This window comes from Balaenoptera musculus, chromosome X (assembly GCF_009873245.2).
Source record: "Balaenoptera musculus isolate JJ_BM4_2016_0621 chromosome X, mBalMus1.pri.v3, whole genome shotgun sequence".
In the NCBI taxonomy this organism is placed as follows: Eukaryota; Metazoa; Chordata; class Mammalia; order Artiodactyla; family Balaenopteridae; genus Balaenoptera; species Balaenoptera musculus.
The window spans coordinates 93,724,290-93,746,114 of record NC_045806.1 but is presented as its reverse complement, the minus strand read 5'-3'; the positions used below and the strand labels follow the sequence as shown (position 1 = coordinate 93,746,114).

Below are 21,825 nucleotides of genomic sequence, written 5' to 3'. Positions count from 1 at the left end.
GAGGGGCTGTGGTGCAGACTCTGAGCCTGGTATTTTGAGAAAAAGGAGATCCCTCGGGGCTAAAATGATGGCCCAGATGTGAAACTTTTTTCCCGTGCCAACATGGCATGAAGTTCATTGTCACAAGACCATCAAATATCAATTCAATGTTTCCGCTTTCTCTGTAGGTAACCTGTCTCCATGATTTCTTTGGTGATGACGATGTGTTTATTGCCTGCGGTCCTGAAAAATTTCGTTATGCTCAGGATGACTTTTCTCTGGATGAAAATGGTAAGGACAACCACTGAATTTTATTGTTCCATTGTTCTCGCTCCTTCTATCCCTTAGGATTTCCATGGGCTTATATGGCCTGGAAAACATCCATGCATGGTCCCTTTCTCTTGTATAGTTGGATACATGAGTCTCTAAGTGAAAGTTGATTGCATATCTCAGATGTTTGGCCTCCAGACTCAATAAAACTCACTACCTGCCCCAATAGTGGCCATATTTCTTGAACCATATATTATGTCACATGGGCTGACAGGCTCAATCAGACCACGGGAAGGAACATTTGGATTCAGAACTTGAATATTGTATGCATATGTTTTTTTTTTCTGGTCAACATCCTCCAGCTCTTTGGCCCATGTTGATGGTTCCATTTTAGAAATATTTTCCATTGTGTTGTTAGTGTCAAACATTTTCCCTCTTCCCACCTTCTGGCTTGTTGCCCCATTCCCCCTGATTTGTGGCTCAAGATTCCAGAAGATTGTTAAGTTCAGGAAGGAGGTGAGCATCTGCCCATCTCCCTTTGCTTGAGTCCAAGCTCCACGTGTAAGTTCACGGTGAATTAGCTCACACAGCCACAGGACTAGGGTATGATCCCGATGGAAAGACACAGTCAAAACATATTTCCCAATAACGAGGAATAAAGTGTGGGAAAAAACAAATCAAGTTGTACTAATATAGAGTCTGCAAACAACTCAAGTGACAAGGACCCTGAAAGAGGTGGCATTTCTGCTGTGTTCACTTTGAGAAGAGGCAAATGACCATAAAATAGCGAAACAAATCTCAGGCTGTGTCCAGTTTCTTGTATCTTCTACATCTTCAGCTCTGGACAGTGATCACTAAAGTTTATCCATCAAAACAAGAAGTAAAACAAACAAAAATGAGCTTTCTGCTTACCTCAGTTTCCTGAAAAACTTAATTTACCAGAAAAGATCTAATCTTTCTGAGTGACTGATATTTTCAATGTATCTTTAAGTAGAAGGTGACAAGGAGGTGTCCAATGAAGAGACAACCCTGTGCCTAGCTGTTTGGTTCCACTTTGAGCATGATCACATGAGGTTGGGGAAAGTATCGTGGAAAGAGCTCTAGACTGGGACTCAGGAGACCTGACTGATCATCCTTATTCTGCTGTTTTCTTCCTTTGTGACCCTAAGCAAGAGGCTGAAGCTCTTTGTATTCTCATCCACAAAATGAGTATAATAATCCTCCTAATATATTAGTACAATCAGTGCCCCCAAATTACCATTGTAGGGATGCTGAGTGACCTGCATAGAAAGGGTGCTCTGAACGTGTCAGATTGGGGTTGGGGAAGTTGCAGGAACATTTGGCAGACTCTCCTACACACCCAGGGGCTTTCTGTAAGTTCTGAGTGGCATAGTCACTGCTGGTCCATTTATTCATGAAACCAGCATAGCAGATTATGATAACATGCATTGAAAATCGAAAAGAACTCTATAAATGCAAGATGGTGGTGGTGGTAGTAGTGCTTCTTTATAAGATGGCATGACATCCTTAATATGCCTATTACAATACATGGCATGCGATGAATAATAAAGAATAGCTCCCTCCCCCCCCCTTTAACTTACTCATGAATGTTTCATCTGCGTGGCTGCAGCCTCTGAGCTGTCAGTCTCTTCTCCAAGGAAATTAATTAATTATGTCAACAGGTGCTATTCTGAGACATGACTGGGTTATCCAAAAATGATTGACTTGACTATTGAATGACCTGCCCGAACTGCTTTTCTACTCCTTCCCTTGTTTCCATGATTCAGGAATTTAAACACCTGGCTTAGCCCAGGTGACTTTTGAAAGTTTCTCCCATGCCTTCCTCTCCAGAGCCATCGTTCCTTCAAACAATGAGAACCACCCTGTAGTCCTGAGTCCGAAGGTGCTTTGGTATGTGGTGCTTATTGCAGTTTCCAGAGGTTGGCAAGATACTGAGTCTTGGTTCTCCCCGGCTCTCCTAAGCTGTCTGTGTCCTTTTCCACCAGAATGCCGAGTCATGAAGGGAAACCCATCAGCCACAGCTGGCCCAAAGGCATCCCCAACACCTCAGAAGAGTTCAGCCAAGAGCCCTGGCCCCATGCGCCGGAGCAAGTCTCCAGCTGACTCAGGTAACGACCAAGACGGTGAGTGCTCTTCTCCTAACTGTGCACGCTGACTTCATTTACAGAGGCCAGTACCCTCTGCATGCAGAGGAATGAGTTCCTCATGAACACCATTTGTGTCTCCATGAGACCAATTCTATCAATTCAGAGACTAACCAGTTCAACTTGTTTGGGGTCATGGAGACACAGCTACGACACCGATTCTACTCAAATGGATGCAGACCAGAAATCTGGCCCACTTGCCGTGCCTGCTGTCATGCTATTTGTCATGGTTGTGTTCATTGCCATCTTTCTCAACGTCATCCAGCCAATGCATAGTCAATGAAATAATCAAGTCAAACAGAAATTTGAGATAGAAAATCTGAATCAAAAACAAAAGCTAAGAAAATAAGCCGCCTCCCTCAAAGTGTCAACATGGTGGATGCCCTTGAGCTTCAAACTTGACTTTGAATTTTTTAGAAGTCAAAACCAAAAGAGAAACAGAATAAACTGCATCATTCTCACAGGAGAAAAGGGACATATAGGCCAGGCTCTGAAAGGAAATAAAGACATTTGTCATATAGGATTTTATTTAGTGGATAGTGAACAATCTAAAAAATGTGGTCTAGGGATCACTGCTGACCCATGAACTATTTATCAGTGTGTGATGAGATTAGGAGCTTGTGGCAAATGTAAGTCATGCCACTGAGCAAACCATTTACTTCATAGCATGATTTCACTGATAAAGGCAGCAGTGTGCTGGTTTACGTTCTGGTACGAGGTCTCGCACCCATAGCTTGAGTGGCACTGATCTAAAAGGCAAAAGGGCACAGAAGGCCAAGTTTAGAAGCTTAGTAGACTCATGCACAGACAATTTGAGTCCTTCATGGTAAAGAAATGATATGCTCCAGAAGATTGCCATATTTGTCCTCCCAAAGCTCAGGGTTCACCATGAGAATTCTTCTAGCCTGAGAGCCTTGGGGCAGAGAGCAAAAGCACTCTTTATCGCTTCTTCAATTTGAGGCAGCTTGAGCAGCCTATTGGCTTTGAAATGCCCGTGGCCTGGAAAAAAAGCCAGTCCTGCTGGCCTCACACTACCATGCCTATCACCGGCCATCTCTTTATTCTCAAGCAGAAGGAACTCAACTGTGAAGAGGCAGCTCAGGCTTTTCATACTTCCATGTCTTTGCATACCCTGTTCTCCCGCACCTGGAATGCCATCCCTCAAACCTGCCACTCTTCTTTGCTTGAAAACTCCTATTCATCCGTCAACACCTCGAATAGAAATAGTTGTTCCATTCTCTGCAACATCATAGCACGTTATTCATATCTCTGGGGTAATATTCACCACAACTGTGTTGTAAAGTATGTATTTACTTGTATGTATTTACTTCCTCAACTAAATGCTGGTTCCCTCAAGGGCAAGGTGTCATGTTCATTTCTGTATCCTCAGTGCTGAGCACAGTACCTGGGTCCTAGTAGATGCTCAGATAATGCTTGTGAATGAATAGATGCATAAGAGCACCTATTTCACCCAGCATGGTACTAGAGATCTAATAAGCATGTAGGTAATATTTGCGGAAGGAATAAAAAATGCATGTGTTTGGTGATATTTTGATTAAACGTACAGAGCAGCACATGAATCTATCTAAGCAAATTCATATTGCTCGAACTACAAAGACCTAGATTTTAACACTTGGATTGAGAATGAAATTGTTTGTACAGGTTCTAAGCAGGGCCTTGCCAAAAAAAATGGACTTTAAACAGTTGATCAAGGTTCCTAAAGTCTGGCAATAACCACTTAGCTGATCATTTTTTCAGAAGTATCACTGGCTATTTCTGGGATTTCTAACCTGTATTACTTATCTCTTGCTATAAAACAAATTACTCTGAAACATAGTAGCTTAAAACAACAAACCTTTTTTATCTCACAGTTTCTGTGGGTCAGGAATTCTGGGGTGGCTTAGCTAGGTGGTTGTGTCCAGCTCAGGATCTCTCATGTAGTTGAGGTCAAGGTATTAGTAGGGGCTGCAGTCATCTGAAGGCTCAACTGGGACTGTAGGATCCACTTCCAAGATGGCCATTGGCAGGATCTTCCCCCCAGACAGCAATTCAAGAGGGTGAATAAGGAAGAAGATGTGGTGCCTTTTATGATCTACTCTCCAAAGCTACACACTGTCACTTCTGTTTTAGTCTATTCATTAGAAGCAGTCACTAAGGCCAGCCCACATTCAAGGGGAGGGGACCTATTTTTAAACCATCACATAACCCATTAGTTAGAAATGCTGGAGTGGCAGCAGTTTGAAGTAAATCAATTCTCTTTGCAGACTGTATCCAATTGGATTACCCAGCACACATGAACCCAACCACCTGTAATTAAACACAGTTTAAACATGTGTCAAATAATTGATCTCCAGCATACTACATGCAGAATTTCCCTTCTAAAATGTATGCACTTCACTGATTCTAAGATGTTGGAGACAGAGAAGGAATGCATTAGGACTCAATGAATATGTGTCAAATTGAAAGGAGTTATAATAGATCCCAACCTAGGCTTAGGCAGGCAAGATCTACTCTTATTCCTTCAGAGCTCCCTTGCTAAAAGAAGGAATGAGGATGTATTCACACACACAAGATAAACAAAGTAACCAATTTGAGGCAGGAAAATGGGACCTTACTTGGCAGATATCAGACTTACAAGCAGCCCCAGTTTCCTACCAGTAAAAAATCTAAAGTGGTATCCTCAGTAGAGAGAATTTAAATCTTCATTTCAGATAGTTCATGAACATAAATGAAGTCAAACTCTAGTCTAGCCAACCTTCATGGCAATTTCCAGAACATTTGAGCTTATCTTAGATGATGTATTTAGAGCCTCCACATGATTTCAGCCCCGAAGGGTAAAAGGATTCACATAACACAACCTTGCCCATGCCATGGGAGTTTAGGGCCAAGTCTAGGACATCCACTCAGTGAACATTGCACAGGGGCAAAGCTGATCTCAGGCAAACAGGACTTTAGGTAAGGTTTAGATTTGACATACCCATTTTCCCTTTTCCACCCCCTCCTCACTCAGGACCATCTCAAGCTGGGAGGTGTAGGGGGATAGGATATGGAAGAGGAGGGAGAGACATCTCTCTAGGAAAACCCAATTATACCACTTCCCAGCTTTGTGACTTGGGACAAGTTTCTTACCTCATCTAAGACTTGGTTTCCATTTTGGATAAGACAGAATTTGCATGTCTAGACAAAAGTCATTTTCCATTGTTATCAGTGATTTCCAGGGTTGTAAAATAGCTTCCACAGAATCAGAATCAGGTAACAAGAACGGTGAGCTATAGACAATACATAGTTTTGCATTAGCATAAATTTCTCCTTACAAACATAAAGAAAGAATTGTTTCATAAAGTATCAAGGTTTTCTGAGCTGTTAGCAAGGGACATATACAGATTAATATACATTTAACCAAAGAATAATGGCATTGTGTGGGGCTGAAATTCTTTGTTCTTTTGTAGTGCATGGTAGTACCACCCTGTTTCCATTCTGTGTCAGTCTGTCTTAGATCTGAGACTTGTGGATGGATCCACATTTCTTCATTCAACCTGAGTGACTAAAGGTTGTGGAAGATAGGCCATTTCCAGGGAATTTTAACTACCTTCCTTTGATGACAAACGAAAGCCAAAAATGTTCCTCTTTAGCCGGGATTCAAACCAAATGAAACATTGGCTCAGTTCAGGTTCAGTTAAAGGAATGTTTTGATGTTCTAGTTCATTAGAAAATATATAGGTTTGATTCTGGTTTGAACAAGTTTGCTAGCTTTTCAAATATATATATATATATATTATATATATATATTATATATATATAATATATGTATATATAAATATATATATTTGGTCCAGTTCATGGTTCAGTTAATATCTGGGTTCAGTTTGACTTGACGTTTAGGAAATTGATGCTATTTGGTCTGTAATTTGCGTCATAATTTGATTGTTTGTTCCTTAGTCCTTAAGTTGTCTCTTTCCCATTCTGCCCATGAATAAATCAAAGTCCTTCTACTTTATTCCCTTCAAGTTCAGCCCCTACTCCTGCCAGTATTGAGTTTGCCCCCAAAGGGAATGTCTGTTGCTAAGCCCTAAACTTGAGTTAAGGAAGGATTTGATTGTCTATACGATATTGCTATAAGGAGCTCTCATTCTCACTAGGCAGAGCTGACGGACTCTGAGAATCCAAGTCCCATTAGCCAAGTTTGTCTTTAAAGTAGGGCAAGGGATTGTGTGGTAAACAGATGAAACCTGAGCCCAGAAGGCTCCTATGGAATGTTTGAAGGAAGTTTGTGCAGTGCTCCCTTTTGATTAACCTAGGACTTGCCATTTGATGGGCAAGGGTAAGCCTGGCTTCAGAACTAAAGGAAGACATTTCTGTGTCTCTCTCTATTTCCATTTTAGCCATTAATGTGTTAATTTTTCTCTTTATGCAGCTACCCCCCAATTGAATTGAATTGAATTAAAAGGACAAAGTCAGCTAGTTGCTGGGAAGGAATCTTTTCCTTTTCTTTCTTCTTTTTTTTTTTTTAAAGGAGCCTCCAAGGAAGCTAGTTCCCACCTGAGAGGATTGTAATGTGATAATTAGTTTGCTATTCTTCAATAATATGTCATTGTTGTAGCAACCCGATGTTCTCCACCCTCCTTCCCCCAACCTATGTGCACCTATTCCTGAAAGTCAAATCTTCCCTGTCCCCAAACTCCCAAGAATGAATGTCTTCTCTACCAAAATACACAGCTTTTGAAAGGGGAGGTCAAGGGCCACAAAACAGCCAGGTGAGGGTGCCCATGGGAGAATAGTATCCGGGAGTCCTCTTCTGAACCAAAGACGCTGCTTTGGGTTGCCTAAAATGGAGGGACCTGGATATTCTGACCTTCCTGAATGTGACTGTCCGGATGTACCAGCTCGGTCTAATAAAAATAGAATGCAAGGCACAAATGCAAGCCTTGTATGTAATTTTAAAGTTTCTAGTAGCCACAGTTAAGCTCAAAGAAACAGGTGAAATTAGTTTTGATAATGTATTTTATTTTACTGAATATATCTGAAATCTTATCATTTCATCATGTAACCAGTGTAAGAAATTGTTGAGATATTTTACATTTGTTGAAATGGGATTGTATTTTACACTTACAGCACACCTCAATTCTGACTAGCCACGCTTCAAATGCTCACTAGCCAAATGTGACTAGTAGACAGCATAATACCCTTCTTCTGCAACTGAGAGAAGTTCCAGATAATGATCTTTTACATGAAGTAAATGCTCTACACTTTGCAAAATATTTCCAAACCTATCATCTCAGTTGTCACTCATAATAGCACCATGGCTTAAATTGGGAAAGGAAAATTATCCAATTTTTTTTAGATTGGAGAACTAAGATCTAAAGAGGTTCAGTAAATCTTTCAGTCTTCCTGATATCTATTTAGTACTCAAGAACGAGAGCCCAGCTCTCCTGACTCCCAGGTAGGCGGTCCTTGCATTGCCCTTAAATCAGGGTGTAGAAGCTCCAGAGTGGTGAAGAAACGGTCTCTGATGCATGGTCCTTGCTTCTCTGCTTCCTTCCACCTTCCCCCACCTCCAGGCAAGGGATGTGGAGAGTCTGGGAGAGGGGGGTGGTATCTGTGTCGTTCTCTTTGTGCAGCATAGAGCAAGCCATGAGTAATTAAGCGCCTTTGTTTCCAGTGCCCAGTCCTAGACACTCCATCAGCTCCCCTACTGTCAGTCCAAGGGAAAGTGGTGCCCTTGGCGAAGCTCTGGGAAGAGAAAAACTTCCCTTGCCTCCTCCCCCATTCTGATTCTTTCTAAAACCACAGCTTACGTCTAGTTTAAGTGGAAGAACTGTCCTATATATAAGGCAACTTTTCCATTGCCATTGGAGAGCCGTTTAGTAAATGGTTGGAGCAAGCAGTCAAATGCCACCCCCCATCCCCGTCCCCGTCCCTGAGCACTCCACACAGCATGGGATGCGGCCGTGCTAAGCCATCTCCCTGCAGTAGCAGTCCTAGCAACCTGCTGCAGCCGGGGACGTGTGTTTTTTGGCTGCGTTGGGTCTTCATTGCTGCGCATGGGCTTTTCTCTAGTTGTGGCGAGCAGGGGCTACTCTTCGTTGTAGAGCGCGGGCTTCTCATTGTGGTGGCTTCTCTAGGGCACACGGGCTTCAGTAGTTGTGGCACGCGGGCTCAGTAGTTGTGGCTCGCAGGCTCTAGAGCGCAGGTTCAGTAGTTGTGGCGCATGGGCTTAGTTGCTCTGCGGCATGTGGGATCTTCCCAGACCAGGGCTTGAACCCATGTTCCCTGCATTGGCAGGCGGATTCTCAACCACTGCGCCACCAGGGAAGTCCTGGGACTTGTGTTTAAATACAACTGATTCCGCAAATTTTTGGTGGAGTAACTAGTAATGCTAGGTGCTATGAGGAAAAGAAATGATAAGATGAATTACCTGTCACTAAGAAGCTTATGATGTATTTGGGGAACCAGTATGCATATAAATTTAACAAAAATTTTTATTTACAAATACTTACATAGTTCATATGTGCCAAGCAACCATTCTAATCACTTTACGTGTATTAACTAGTTTAATCCTTACAACAACTTTACGAGGTAGGTGCTATTATCCCCATTTGCAAATGAAGAAACTAGGGCATATGAACGATGTGACCTGTCCAAGATCACACAGCTAGTAAGTGGTAGAGCTGGGATTTGAATCCAGGCAATCTGGCTCCACAGTCCACAATGTAACCATTGCAGTGAGATGCTAAATAAGACTTAATGATAATGGTTTGTTTAAATGCCAAGTGCATGAGAGATACAGGCAGTAAGTGCTATTGGAAGTACTGGAGTTTGTGGGAAAGAGAGTTCATTGGGGGCTAGGGTGCTAAGGGAAGGCTTCCTGGAAGAACTGGGGCTTGAAGGAGAATTAGATTTCAATTGATAAGGAAATGGATATTTCTGGCAGCAGAGAAAGCATGGACAAAAGAGCAGAGGTGGTAATGAATATAGCATATTGGGGTACAGAGAGGTGACCATTAAATCTACATCTCCAGCCCCAACCTTCCTTCTGCATGTCAGTGCCATGAATGCTTACCAGACAATTCTGCTTATATGTGCCAAATGCAAAGTGTCTAAAAGTCAAAAACATTTCCTCTCCCCAACTCCCTGACAGCAGAATCAATTCTCTTCTATTCCCCAGGCCCAACACCTTGGCGTTATCTTTGACTCTTCCCACTCTTTAATCCTTCATGCCCACCATATTCTGTTCCTGTTGAACCTTTGAAACATCCTCACCTTTCCCACACAGAAGTCCCTTCCTTTCCCTCATCACCTGATGCCTGGATTACTCAGCACACGCCTACATAGTATCTCCGCTTCAAATCTCCGTCCACTTACACATCTGCTGTGGTGCCACCACATTTCTCATCCTAAAACATGGCCATTGTGTAACTTTCCTGCTCCAATACCTTCAGTGCTTCCACATTGAGTTCACTGATCACCCCCGCCCCCATGGTAAGGCTGAGCGAGTAAAAAGAGAGACGAGCCGACAGCTGAAGACTGTTCTGGGGAGCACAGCAATAACATGCAAAAACCAGAATTATGGGCTTCGCTCGGGAAAACTTCAGTCCTCTAATGCCTGACCTGCTAGCTAAAGAATTAGTGTTCAGCTGGCATAGGTTGATAAATCACCCCCTGTGGAAGGGGATTTCCTAACTTGGTGCTTCAATTCCTTCCATTTCTAATAATGGCAGTAGTAATAGCAATAGAAGATGTCATTACTGAGCCCTCCCTATCTGCTAAGGCACCTGGCTAAGCATTTTATATGTAGTCTCTCATGTACTCCTCAGAGCAACAACAATTGACATATGCACTCTTTTTATTCAAATGTTACAGTTGAGGAAACAGACTCACAGAGGGTAGGTTACACCCAAGGTCACACATCTAGGAAATGGCTAAGCCAGGGTTTAAAACCCTGACTGATTCCAAAGCATATGTTCTTTCCACAAATAAGAGCAGTGTAGTTTCTTCTAGTTCCTGCCCCATAACATTGGGAGTGAGTGTTGGCAACAGGCGTGCTCCACCAGAAACATGTCCCCAGCAGAACCCCCTTCGACTGGAAATAAACGTTGTCAGCATTGTCAAGCCTGAGAAAATAATCTTGGCACATCCAGCAGCCGTCTTACAGACGCCCTCTTCTTGAGGGAAACTGATCTGTGCCAAAATATTATACAACTGGGTACACATATTTGTTCTTTTGTTTGTTTGTTTTGTTTTTTTTAACATCTTTATTGGAGTATAATTGCTTTACAATGGTGTGTTAGTTGCTGCTGTATAACAAAGTGAATCAGCTATGCATATACATATATCCCCATATCCCGTCCCTCTTGAGCCTCCCTCCCACCCTCCCTATCCCACCCCTCTAGGTGGTCACAAACCACTGAGCTGATCTCCCTGTGCTATGCGGCTGCTTCCCACTAGCTATCTATTTTACGTTTGGTAGTGTATATATGTCCATGCCGCTCTCTCACTATGTCCCAGCTTACCCTCCCCCCTCCCCGTGTCCTCAAGTCCATTCTCTACGTCTGTGTCTTTATTCCTGTCCTGCCCCTAGGTTCTTCAGAACCATTTATTTATTTAGATTCCATATACATGTGTTAGCATACGGTATTTGTTTTTCTCTTTCTGACTTACTTCACTCTGTATGACACACTCTAGGTCCATCCACCTCACTACAAATAACTCAATTTTGTTTCTTTTTATGGCTGAGTAATATTCCATTGTATATATGTGCCACATCTTCTTTATCCATTCATCTGTTGATGGACACTTAGGTTGCTGCCATGTCCTGGCTATTGTAAATAGAGCTGCAGTGAACACTGTGGTACATGACTCTTTTTGAATTATGGTTTTCTCAGGGTATAGGCCCAGTAGTGGGATTGCTGGGTCGTATGGTAGTCCTATTTCTAGTTTTTAAAGGAACCTCCATACTGTTCTCCATAGTGGCTGTATCAATTTACATTCCCACCAACAGTGCAAGAGGGTTCCCTTTTCTCCACACCCTCTCCAGCATTTATTGTTTGTAGATTTTTGGATGATGGCCATTCTGACTGGTATGAGGTGATACCTCATTGTAGTTTTGATTTGCATTTCTCTAATGATTAGTGATGTTGAGCATCCTTTCACGTGTTTGTTGGCAATCTGTATATCTTCTTTGGAGAAATGTCTATTTAGGTCTTCTGCCCATTTTTGGATTGGGTTGTTTGTTTTCTTGATACTGAGCTGCATGAGCTGCTTTTATATTTTGGAGATTAAACCTTTGTCAGTGGCTTTGTTTGCAAATATTTTCTCCCATTTTGAAGGTTGTCTTTTCGTCTTGTTCATGGTTTCCTTTGCTGTGCAAAAGCTTTTAAGTTTCATTAGGTCCCATTTGTTTATTTTTGTTTTTATTTCCATTTCTCTAGGAGGTGGGTCAAAAAGGATCTTGCTGTGATTTATGTCATAGAGTGTTGTGCCTATGTTTTCCTCTAAGAGTTTTATAGTGTCTGGCCTTACATTTAGGTCTTTAATCCATTTTGAGTTTATTTTTGTGTATGGTGTTAGGAAGTGTTCTAATTTCATTCTTTTACATGTAGCTGCCCAGTTTTCCAGCACCACTTATTGAAGAGGCTGTCTTTTCTCCATTGTATATTCTTTCCTCCTTTATCAAAGATAAGGTGACCATATGTGCGTGGGTTTATCTCTGGGCTTTCTGTCCTGTTCCATTGATCTATATTTCTGTTTTTGTGCCAGTACCATACTGTCTTGATTACTGTAGCTTTGTAGTAGTCTGAAGTCAGGGAGCCTGATTCCTCCAGCTCTGTTTTTCTTTCTCAAGATTGCTTTGGCTCTTTGGGGTCTCTTGTGTTTCCATACAAATTGTGAAATTTTTTGTTCTAGTTCTGTGAAAAATGCCATTGGTAGTTTGATAGGGATTGCACTGAATCTGTAGATTGCTTTGGGTAGTATAGTCATTTTCACAATGTTGATTCTTCTAATCCAAGAACATGGTATATCTCTGAATCTGTTTGTATCATCTTTAATTTCTTTCATCAGTGTCTTATAGTTTTCTGCATACAGGTCTTTTGTCTCCCTAGGTAGGTTTATTCCTAGGTATTTTATTCTTTTTGTTGCCATGGCAAATGGGAGTGTTTCCTTAATTTGTCTTTCAGACTTTTCATCATTAGTGTATAGGAATGCAAGAGATTTCTGGGCATTAATTTTGTATTCTGCTACTTTACCAAATTCATTGATTAACTCTAGTAGTTTTCTGGTAGCATCTTTAGGATTCTCTGTGTATAGTATCATGTCATCTACAAACAGTGCCAGTTTTACGTCTTCTTTTCTGATTTGGATTCCTTTTATTTCTTTTTCGTCTCTAATTGCTGTGGCTAAAACTTCCAAAACTATGTTGAATAATAGTGGTAAGAGTGGGCAACCTTGTCTTCTTCCTGATCTTAGTGGAAATGGTTTCAGTTTTTCACCATTGAGGATGATGTTGGCTGTGGGTTTGTCATATATGGCTTTTATTATGTTGAGGTAAGTTCCCTCTATGCCCACTTTCTGGAGGGTTTTTATCATAAATGGGTGTTGAATTTTGTCGAAAGCTTTTCTGCATCTACTGAGATGATCATATGGTTTTTCTCCTTCAGTTTGTTAATATGGTGTATCACATTGATTGATTTGCATATATTGCAGAATCCTTGCATTTCTGGGATAAACCCCACTTGATCATGGTGTATGATGCTTTTAATGTGCTGTTGAATTCTGTTTGCTAGTATTTTGTTGAGGATTTTTGCATCTATGTTCATCAGTGATATTTTTAGTTTTTTAAGGAACCTCCATGCTGTTCTCCATAGTGGCTGTATCAATTTACATTCCCACCAACAGTGTAGGAGGGTTCCCTTTTCTCCACACCCTCTCCAGCATCACATATTTGTTTTGCAACAGGGAAATCTCTTCTCTCCTTTATTTAAAAGATTCACCACTGCATGCTGTTCAAGACTCTGAAGGGAATAGATTTAAAGTTCAAATTCCAACTTCTGAACTTACGGTATCTCACAACTTATGATTGAATTTGGTCTGAGAACTGGCCCTATGATCAAATCAGTGAAGAATTGTTTTTGGGCCCCTTAGTTCTTGCTTCCCTACTGGATGGTTCTGGGGAGAGGGACAAAGGATTTCCACTGAGCAGAAGCAATTAGCCAAACCAATCCATACACCCCGCCCAAGGGCTCTTTGGAATGAATGTGTGAAAACCACAGGCCCTGTCTCTTGGCCTTGTTCTGAAGTAAGTTGAAACCACTTTGGTTCTACTTGGATGGCCTTCCAGAAAACCTCCCTGTATAAGTAGGGAGAAACCAGGGTGTCTTTGGACTGGAATGAAGGAACACTTAGAGCATCTCAATATGAGAAAAAAATGAGGAAGTGGCTGAATCGTATATTGAGATCTCCCTCTGCAAGGCATTAGGGAATTAGAAAAGACAAGACAGGGAACCAGTCACTAAAAGGTCATGGTGGTATGTGATATGCTAACTTTGAGGGAATTTTGAAATGAATCTGTGAGCAAATCCTCAAGTCCACCATCCATTGAGAAGAAGCAGTTTATACCCTTTAAGGAAGTCCTACACTCGCTGAGCCTCTATATCCTTGTGATTAAAAGGAGACCATTAATTCCTGGCTACCATCTCTTGGGGTTATCAGGAGAATCATGTGAATTCATATATTGCAAAATGCTTTGAAAACAATTGTAGAAATACATCTGCAATTATTAAGGTGGCTCTGAAATTATTGTCATGGCTTTTTTTTTTGTAGACTGAGTTATTTATTTTCAGTGAGCAATATTTCAAAATAGACATCAAACCAAAACCAGTAGACTTGATTTTGAGTTGAGCTTAAGTGTTGGGATTAGAATGGGAGGGAAAAACCAGAGCTAAGTGAATGAGTATTAAATCAGTTTGCTCTCCAGTCAAAGGTTGGGTGAAAACATATGTCAAACTGGCCCTTTTCTTCCTGTGCCATGCAAACTTGAACCCAGAAAGTATAATGACTTATCTAACTCATTGCCCAGACAATTCTTTAATCACTGTACCTGGGGCTACTTACATCCACCTTACACACAGTTGCATCCTGATTTCCAGGGATCAGTCCAGCCTCCAGACAAGGGAATCCATAGTCTTAAGAGCTCAGCATCAACTTGTCAGGCTGGTGACCATACTCTGCCCTTGGCCGCCCATGCAAGGAACTGAACTTTCTCCTTGTTCTTTGGGAACTGACTCCGTCCACCTTGTTCCTCACTCCTAGGAACCCGTGTTCCCCTACACATTTAAATCCCTGCAAATCTAGTTAATTCAGCCTAGTTACCTTACCCGCCGTCTCTTGTTTGGGCTTGTCCTGTTCCATTCTGATGGAGCCAAGGATTTAAAAACAAGCGCTGGGGAATGGGCAGGTATAATCATTCAGAGAAGCTAGTTAGCCAAGACTGTGCCAGGCCAAGCTTGGCAATCGTGCTGCATACCTGAGGGGAGGGACAGGGCACAGGTACCATCTTCCCAGAGGCATGTGGCATGAGGGTAGTTACACGTCTGTCTGGCTGCTGTGTCTGCTATTGTTTCATGACATTTTCTATGAAACCCAGTTGGTAGGGTGAATGGAAGATAGCTCTTGCTAATCACTTTCTAATCTAAACTAGATCAAGTAGGATAAAAGTCTAGAAGACGAGCATAAGCTCTGGTGTCTGCTTCTACCTGCTCCTATTTCTTTCTTTTTTTTCTCTGCCACAACTCTTCTCCTTCCTTCCTACCCGCCATCAGAAAGTTGTCATAAGTAGGAGTCCCAGAAGCAAATCACATAAAAAAGGAAGAGCAATGTAGCAAAAACTGAAAACAAACCAAAACACACATAGGCTTTGGAATCAGAGAGACCTGTGTTCAAATCCTGACTTTGCTACCCCTAACTGGAGCGAGCCTCTATTTCCCCAACAGAAATTAGAATACGACTAGATGAGGCTCTGTGTGTGTGTGTGTGTGTGTGTGTGTGTGTGAGAGAGAGAGAGAGAGAGAGAGAGAGAGAGAATGGAAAGAGAGAAAAGAGTGCCTGGCTTATCACAGACGCACAATAAGCATTATTATCCTGGTTTTTATTGATAAAAGACAGCCTAGGAGATTGAAAAGTTCCTGATGTACCTTGCTGTAGAGGGGAAAAAATGAACTGCACGATGAGAAGAAAGAAATATAAGGATTTGGACTATGAATAAATAAAAGGTGACGACAGTGAGGCAGTGCTGTGGTTCTGAGGAGGGAAATGAGAGAGACAAGTAAAAGAGGGCAAACACTCCCCCCATACATTCTCAAATTGCAGCTGAGAACTGGAACATCGGAGACAGGAGCTAAAGATGTTTAGTAAAGCAGAATAAAGGAAAATGAGGGCTATCAAACCGGTGTTATTTCTAGTCACTCTCAAAATGAACTGTGACAGCTTTCCATGTGGATTTGCCAATCCAAGACTATGCACAGTTCGTCAGACCCTATTTTCATCTTTCCCTGCTACTTCTTTTACGTGACATTTATACGAATTGGCTTCAGAATTCAAATGAAATGGCACCCTCCCAGATTTTTTTTCCCACAGAACCCCTAGAAGAAATGCGTATGAGAATATATTTTTATGTAGTCTGCTCCTTCAGCTTGTAAGGAATTGACATTTGCCTGTACGTGTCTATATTTTCTCATTTCTCTATGTCCACCTTTGCGTTTGACTCCATCAGGGAAGTCTGGGAAAGTGTCTGCGTTTTTTTCAACAATTAAATTAATTGTAGTTAAATGGTTAAAAACTGATTTTCCAAATGCTTATTGAATGTTGATGACAAAATTAAATCCTTTATTTATAAGCAGCTTAAGATTGATCTGGGGATTGATTGATTGGGGGAGTGGCAGTGGAACATATATAAACATATACAGACATACAGAGAATAGAGAGAGAGGTATACATGGAATATGTATTTATGTATTACCCGTAAAGTTTGCAGATGAGAGAGTTACAGAGGATGTTGAGAAAAGAACTAGAAATTGCAAAAGAAGCCTGTATGTGCAGATCTATGGCCAATAAGTGGAGACTGACTCCCATACAGATAAGCTTTGGTTAATAATTTTCCACATTTTGCCAAGACCAGTGGGCTCATTCTCAGATAAGAAGCTAGATAAGAGGGTAGGTGAAAAAGACAGTTTTCACACTGGAAGTATAGTAGCCATCCTTTTGTAGCATGGCTGACAAATGCTGGGAAACTAGAATCTGTTGTTGCCGAAAGATACAGTGACCATGTGGAACAAGATGCCAGAACTTACCTGGGGATGCCTACATCTGTTAGACTTCCTGGCTGGGGTCAGGGGTCTTTTGGAAGACGTTCATTATGTCAGCTCACACTGATCACCAAGATTGCTCTCCATCTTGAATACTAAGGGCCAGGTCCTGTTTGGAGACCCCCAGGCACTATAGATGGTCCAGTAGCTCCTTCCTTTTCCTGCAGAGTAAATGACTCCTTTGCCTCACTGTGGCTTCACAGACTCTTGCCTTTTCCAAAGTGCTTCTTTTATTCACCAGAAAGCCTAGTGCCCTGGCAAAGCCTAGCTCCCCCAGTCTGTGTGCTGTTTGGCACAGGTCATGTTTCTCCTTAAGTGGCTTGCATGGTACGTGCACATCACGCTCGCTCCAAGCTTGACTGGCCTCTAGGCCTCTATCTTCTCCTGATCCCTTCTCTCCCTCCCGAGTGCTTTAATTTAAGCCATCACCACCTCTCACCTGGACTAATGCATTGTCTTCTAACCAATCTCTTTGCTTCTACCTTTAACCATCCCACACCCACCCCACCTCACCCCAGTCTTCCCACTGCATCTGGAGTCATAGTTTTTAAATGCAAATTTGATGGTATCACTCCCAGATTTCTTTCACACATCAAACCCAGACTTCACAAAAGGCCCCCAGGGTCTGGTGTTTATCCTCAACTCCAGTCTCATCTCTCAGAATTCACTGCTGGCATCCTATGCTTGAGCCATTTGGAGCTATTTGCACTTCTGTAAACATACTGTATTCTTTCACACCGCCATGTCTTTGCCCCTACTGGTGTAATTCTGAAGTCTGGAATACCCTTTCTACCCTCTCTGCCTAACTAGCTCCAATTCATTGTCTCAATGGCTTTATTGAGATGTAATTGACATAACAAACAATTCACTCATTTAAAATGTACAATTCACTGGATTTTAGTTTAGCCATAGAGTTGTGCAACAATCACCACTATTTAATGCCAGAGCATCTTTATTCCCTCAAAGAAACTCTGTACCTATTAGCAGACCTCTCCATCCTGCCCTGCCTAATTCCTCCTTGCCCCCTGCTGGCCAGCCCCTGGCAACCATTGATCTACTTTCTGTCTCTATGGATTTGTCTATTCCAGAGTCACCTTTCAAGACTTTTTTCAGGTGTTGCCTCCTAATCCCCTGATTTCAAAGCCTCTCCACTGGGCTCCAATAATACCCCTCGTATGGCTCTGTCGTAGCACTTATTCCCACTGTATTCTTACCTGCCACCCCACTGGAAGTGACTTACTCATCTCTGAAACCTCAATGTCTAATACTTGGCTTCGCTTAGAGAAAGTACTCTGTAGCTACTGGCCAACTGAATGAATGACTTCCAGGAAGCCCTGACAGGGAGAAAGGCCTCTCAGTGAGTGGGTTAGAGATGAGTGAATACACAGGCAAGGCCAGACGGTGGATTCCTAAGTGCCCATTTTTCAGCTCACTTGCACTTGGACAAACTCATCAACCACCACACTGATGTCTCTTTCATCTCTACAGTTGATATGCAGGTTCCAGAACCTAGGGAAACATTACCATAAGTGGTGCAGAGGAAGTATATCCTCAGGAAATACTCATGATACACCAGTTTAAGCTTTACCTGTGGGACTAATAACAACACTCTCAGGCCATCTTCCTGCTTAACTTTTTCAATTTCCTTCCCCGCCCCCTCCTGTCTTCCCTTCCTCTTTCTTTCTCTTCTCCTTCCCCCACTCCACCAACACCCTTGGGATATTTGCCCTTATTTTTAAAGCACGTTTCAGAATATCTGATGAACAATGTAGGTCCTTAGATTTTAAAAGAGATTAACTTTAGATGAGATGTCTGAACATGAATCCCCTTTGAAAGGTGTTTAATTGTTCTGTTTCAGTGCACCACATTTCTTTACATGATTGGATCTTTAAAAAATCTAGTCAGCAAGGGAATATAAGACAATTTTGCAAACACAGTGGAATATGGAGATGTTAAATACTAAACCATCTCATTTTCAGCATTTTACTGACTAGAGGCAAATGCGGGTGCACCCTGACTCTGGCTACCGTTATCCTTTTTCTGTCTCTAAGCCTTTCTCCCGATTTCAAACTTCCCCCTTCTTCTCTTCCCCAAGAATCTCTTGTCTCCCGTCTCGTCTCCTCCATTCCTGATCTCCTTCTCTCCCTCTTTCTCGATTCTCTCCTCTGCCCATTTTGCTGTTGGCACCTCTCTTTATGTTTCGCACTCTGTTTCTCCTCTACTTTCTTTTTCATTCTTCTTCCTGATTAGCTCCCTCTCTCTTTTTTTTTTTTTCTGTTCTTTGCACCCGGAATGAGGTAAGGAAGAGAGAGTGGGAGGAAAGATGAGCAGGAAAAGAGAGAGGGGGGAGAGATAGACAACGGGGCTGTCCTGCAGCTGCCGCATCATCTGTCACCAAAGGGGATGTGCCCTGGTCCAATTCACCCATATTTCTTCCCCTTTAAGGTAAGGCAGCATAATCTCTTTGTGCCTCAATTTTGTCTCACTTACAAAATTGAAACAAAGTAATATGTTCCCAGACTACCTCCCGGAGATGTTGCTAGGGTCAAACTTGGGAATGAATATGAAAAAGGTTTGAAAAGAACCAGACCCCTGTAATTGGAAGCACACGGGGGAATGGGTGGGTGGATTACCGCCTTGCACCGTATGGGGATCTAATTAACTGAGCATTGCAGTTCTTGCCTTTCTGAGGAATGTATTTCTTTTCACCTTTGTTCCACTCCTCACATCACTTGGTTGTCTGTATAGCTCGTTTGAATGTTCTCAGTGTCTTCGGAGGGGAAGGATAACATGTTCCTTTGTATGCTGTTGATTTTTATCCCTTCCTTTTCTCTTGCCTTGGGCTAGCAAACGGAACCTCCAGCAGCCAGCTCTCTACCCCCAAGTCTAAGCAGTCTCCCATCTCTACGCCCACCAGTCCTGGCAGCCTCCGGAAGCACAAGGTATTATGTCTCTTATACCTTACTAAACCCCTTTGCACTTGGACTTTTTGGAATGGCTGGTGAGGGTTTTCTCTTCCATCCACCTCAGCAGCACATCCAGGCCAGAATTTCCCTTCGTTTGGCCCATTAGCTTGAAGCACTGGGAATCCCAGCAGGGGCTAAGCTTCCAGTCACTTTTATTTATTCTTCTGACCCCCAGTTTATTTAATTCTGGTTATATTTAACCAAAAGGAAGAGGTATGAAGGGCCCAAATAACCATTCTGAGCTAATAGTGTCACCAAATGACGGCTCAGGGGCACAGCAAAGAGGGCATTGAGGGCAACTTATGGCCCCAGGCTCCAATAAATGACATAAAGAAAGTTAGCCCTAAGTTACTCCCTTTAGATTCGCAGGACATCAAAGTATGAACAGGCCCTAGTTTCATTGTATATTCTTCATTACCAGGCAGATTCTGGTACAGTGTAGGAAGAGAGGGCATATATACATTGCATTGGCCCTGGGCACCCTTTACACCTCTAAGTCATCCCCAATAAATATACCATTAAAATAATAGACGTGTAGCAATTCTCTACCCCTGTTCTCCAAACTGATTCCCACCCAGAAGTCTCTTCTGTATCAAAAATCTGGAGTGGCCACTGCCTTCAACCTCATCTCTGAGGCCATGTGAACGTGGTTTCTGCTCTGATTACCACACCCTAGAGCAGCTTCCTCTAGGATTCTCTTGTCTTCTCCCAGCTCACAAGACTTGGCGAGAGATGGAGAAAGGCAAAAAGCCACCAATGTGGCCAACTCCATCACAGAACCATAGAGGGTAAGAGCTACAAGAGATCTGAGATGGAGATAAATTCGTTTCATTTGATTCTCTCAATAATCTTGTGAGATTGATGTTTTCCAGACGAGAAAATTGAGACCCAGAACGAAGTTACTTACTGGGGTGACATAGCTAGGTAGCAGCAGACGTAAGACTGGCACCCAGGTTGCTACCAGTGGTTTCCTGCAGGCGGTTCGCACTAGCTCCTGAGAGCTGATTGTGTACATCGCTTCCCAACTCTGTGTTCGGTGACATCGTGTTGGTACCTAGAGCTCAGCCATGATGGGAATATTTGCACCCTAGAATTCAGCAAATACTACAAATCAAGGTTGTTGTTTTCTCCCACAGGAAGTTGGTTGTTACACATTTAACAGCACACCGCTGCCTGACACCTATTTTCATTTCCTTTTCTCTACATCAGGATTTTTAATTTCCTGGTTAACTTGACCATTACCTGCTCCATCATTCCTAATGCCCATTCCATTCCTTTATTGACTTCTTTAGCTTCTGGTACTGACCCTGACCAGAACCTTCGAATTGTTCTGTTGAGCTATTTGGTTTCCCCAAAGGAAGATCTGCTGAACTGTCTGTGTAACCAACGGTACCCAGAGATTGTGAGATGGATGAAAATTGCTTTTGCAGTCAGCTTTCAGTGATTCTTCTGAGCAGCAAAGCTTGTCAGTGTGGACATTCCAAGACGAGGAGTAGCCTACTTCAGTTGTTCTACTGTCCACACAGAACCTCCTGGGGATGCTCCACTGTTTCTTACTGTGTCTTTGCTCTATGCATTTCTGCCCACACTTTCCTTCTGGGAAGTGTGACCTACCCCAGCACCTTCCACCAGTACCTTCTCCAAAGGGCTGAGGGCAGCCTGGGCATTTATTTGGTCTGCACACTTGAGTCCTTCCGCTTTGTAATTGACATGTTCAGTTCATTTAGGCTGAGGCCCCACCATCCATAAGCCCATTGAGGTGAGTGCATTGTTAAACCGTTTCAGCTGGTTGGGTTTGCAGGCTTTGTGTGTGTGTGTGTGTGTGTGTGTGTGTGTGGTTGTTTGTTTTGTTTTGTTTTTGTTTTGGACTCAATTCTAAAAACGAATTTCACCATTGAAGGACCAGAACAAGCTACAGGTGGCAGCCTTGTCCGAGCCTATTTTCTTTGTATCATTGAGTTTTCAGTGTATCATTTTATTTTTCAAATTACCCTTTTTTAATGGCAGTTAAGCAAACAAACATTAAATAATAAATTATATTAATTTTCTAGAGCAAACTTTAAAAAACATTTGGATTTTGGTATAATT

General features: G+C 42.3%; 1 protein-coding gene and 1 long non-coding RNA gene across 2 annotated transcripts in view; both read left to right on the top strand.

Annotated features, from left to right (window-relative positions):
* Nucleotides 1-21,825, top strand: part of LOC118888465 — a 400,177-nt gene that overhangs the window by 198,580 nt on the left and 179,772 nt on the right. The window lies entirely within an intron of this gene.
* The window catches only part of DCX (doublecortin), a 358,186-nt gene that overhangs the window by 325,098 nt on the left and 11,263 nt on the right, over nt 1-21,825 (top strand). The window contains exons 5-7 of the mRNA XM_036839487.1: nt 168-270; nt 2,256-2,378; nt 19,619-19,713. Of these exons, the coding sequence (XP_036695382.1) occupies nt 168-270; nt 2,256-2,378; nt 19,619-19,713 (321 nt within the window). The remainder of the gene's footprint in view (nt 1-167; nt 271-2,255; nt 2,379-19,618; nt 19,714-21,825) is intronic.